The following is a 2885-nucleotide window of genomic DNA, read 5'->3' as shown; positions in this document are numbered from 1 at the left end:
TAAATGGAACTGGGACAGTCTAGACTGGCCTGATAGGTTCTTACATAGTCCAAGCCTGACATAGTTGAGAAACAAGCTTAAATTTAGGACCAGACCAACCCACAAGCTAATATTTCAGTTATGGCGGCAACTTGGATTAAGGTTGATAAACAGACTTAAATTTAGGCCCAGACCAGCCCATAAGATTTGGACACATCCATCTAATTAGTGGCCATCAAAGCTAGGGTGAAGAAAGAAAGTAGTTAGAGATCATATATTCATGTGAAGAAATTGAAAAGGTAGCTCACGCAACAAAAACTGGCCGACCTTCCCGTATTATCATACAATAAGTTTAGGTACAAATACGGTACAGAAAACAGTATAAAATACCCCTCACATCGACCCCTGCGGGTGTAAAGATGAAACAGATCCGGACCCGGAACCTGAATTTCCGTTCCCATGAAACAAATCCGATAAATAAATCTCCAAATCTTCTGGTGCAAATCTCACAAAATTGCCTTTCTCACCTCTCAACAGAACCCGATACTTATCATAAAATGCCCGATACACTGGCACGATCTTCTTGGCTACCGAAACTTTAATCTCGTCCCTTAATTTTCCATCCGGCACAACCCACCCAGATTCGCTCCGATACGCGGCTTCGAAAGCCGAATTGAACTCCCGAAAACGCTCTTTCACCATCTGGGGAGCCATCTCAGCGGTTGGATTCTGTGGCAATGTGGAAGCCACCATGCTCCATGCCATCCGCTCGTAATTAGCCACATACTGCCAGACTTTTGACTCATGTTTGGAAATCCAGTCAGCGCCGAGAATGTACCGTAGATCACAGCCGCGTACTTTTGATACAACGTATTGCAGATTGTTAGCGAGGAATAGATACAACAATCCAACATCTTTGTAGAGCTCGGCTTTTCCATCCAGCTTGCAAAGAAGGACAAATATCAGCCATTGGAGTCTGGTCGATATTGCTGACAGCGGATTTTCTGCTGTAAGTGAATTTTGGAGCATTGTCTCAGGCATTGGATGCTGCACTTGCAATGGATAGTCAGCAAAGATATCTGCAAGGGCTTCTTTATAGTCGCCGAGGAAACATAGATAGTTCATTACGTAACGGGTGAGCGGGTGGAGCCCACCGCCTAGGATGGGTGATCGTGATGAATCCTTCTGCATTGCTGATTCGAATTCAGCTAGCATGGTTCGGATTCCATCGCCGAGTTTAATGAGTGAGTTGATGACCTGCGTTTTGATGATGGACGTCGATTCACAGGAGAAGATGGAGTCTATATAGGGCCAGAGCTCGGAGATTGTGTCGTAGAGATCCAAGAATCGGAACATCTTCTCAGGTGATTTCTTGCATTTTGCGACGGTTTCCGGGAATGCAAAGAGGTGGGTCGCAGCATCCTTAGCGATCTCAGAGAAGCAGGATTCTTTGATCGTGTTTGAGGTTGTGAAGACGTAATCACATAAGATCCGTTCGCTGTAGAAGAGTGTTTTAACAGCAATCTTGGACACGTTCACCCACTTCTTGATCTTGTGCTCCAAGACCTCCCAGTCCATCTTCGGTATATGTTTGGAACTCATCTGTTCGAATCCGAGACGATAGATTCCCTCATCCACGATCGATTTTCTCATAATTTTGTATATCTTCACACATTCCTTGCCATACCCAGATGAGATCATGCCCTCGGCAATGGCCTGGAGATCCGCCATGGCGATTGATGCCTCCCGTTCGACTTCCTGGATTGAGTTCCCGGCAATCTGGATCTCATCCTCGGACCCCACATCTTCTTCATTATCTGAGAGGCTTGATCTCGTTCCAGTCGAGCTGCGGCCAGACACAGACTCTGGGTCCAGTTGATCGCGATTAGTGGCCAGGATCTGATAGAATTCTTTCTCGAGCCGTTTCATTGCAGTCTGCATGAGAGTTTGAGCGTGGACAAGATTATGAGAGCTGGAGTTATGGTTCGCATAGAAATGCATTGATCGCTGAAGGTCTCTCACTGATTGTAGGAATTCTCTCGCTTCGCGGCGGTTTTCATTGAAGAGAGAGGTGATCTTTGAGTAGGAAGATGACTCTGGGTCCCACTTGGTGATGATGGATTCGGCGGTGGAGATGGTTTCGTCCATCATCGATTCGGAGAAGGAGAGATGGAGAGGAGAGGAGGGACGAGTATGGTAGTAGTAAGGGGAGGAAGGCCGAGTATGGGAAGGAGAGGAGGGGATTGAAGAGGAAGGAGATTTTGAGTGGTGGTGGGAGAAGAAAGTCCTCATTCCCTTGGTCGCCATGTGATTGATTTGATGAGACTGTTAAGGGTAGAATTGGGAATTTTTTGGATTGTATTTTTGTGGGTGTGTTGTATGTGATTATGTTGTTTTAGCCCTGGGAAGAGACGATGCTGTAGTTCCTGGTGTTTTGGAGAGAGAAAGATAGGATGGGGTTTTTATAGAGGAAGGGTGGCTGGGAAGGGTTCTTTGCAATGAGCAACGGTCAGAGAGAAGAGTTGACCAGGAACGCGATCGTCGTGTATCGGTATGGAAATGACTAAAATGACCTTGCTAGTGTTGATATTTTCCTAGTCGCATCGGTGGGCGAATTAAAAAACAGGAGGAAAGATAAGAGAACGATCGGGCTTTTGGAAGCAATCTCGTGCAGAGCATTTGAGATAGTATACTGCGGTCTGGATATTTACAAGTGGGTCACGTGGTTCGGGGATCCACGCCGTTGGAAGAAATCTTACCAGTTGGAAAAGCTATTTAGCCAATATTTAGCTATTTTCAATTGAAAATGGATCAGCGATGTATTTTGCTTTCTCAACCATCTATTTTGCATGCCACCGTCAATTGAAGTGTGAGGGTTTTCCCATCAAGGATGTATTTATTCCATG

General features: G+C 45.6%; 1 protein-coding gene across 1 annotated transcript; it reads right to left on the bottom strand.

Moving 5' to 3' along the window:
- Nucleotides 1–226: 226 nt before the first annotated feature.
- On the bottom strand, nt 227–2590 carry LOC131253031 (exocyst complex component EXO70H1-like). The gene has a single exon (XM_058253861.1). It carries the CDS (start codon nt 2284–2286, stop codon nt 373–375), a length of 1914 nt encoding a protein of 637 aa, XP_058109844.1. The 5' UTR covers nt 2287–2590; the 3' UTR covers nt 227–372.
- Nucleotides 2591–2885: the final 295 nt, after the last annotated feature.

This window comes from Magnolia sinica, chromosome 8 (assembly GCF_029962835.1).
Source record: "Magnolia sinica isolate HGM2019 chromosome 8, MsV1, whole genome shotgun sequence".
Classification (NCBI taxonomy): domain Eukaryota; kingdom Viridiplantae; phylum Streptophyta; class Magnoliopsida; order Magnoliales; family Magnoliaceae; genus Magnolia; species Magnolia sinica.
Note: the sequence above shows the minus strand (reverse complement) of the source record. Positions and strands in the feature narration are given on the sequence as shown.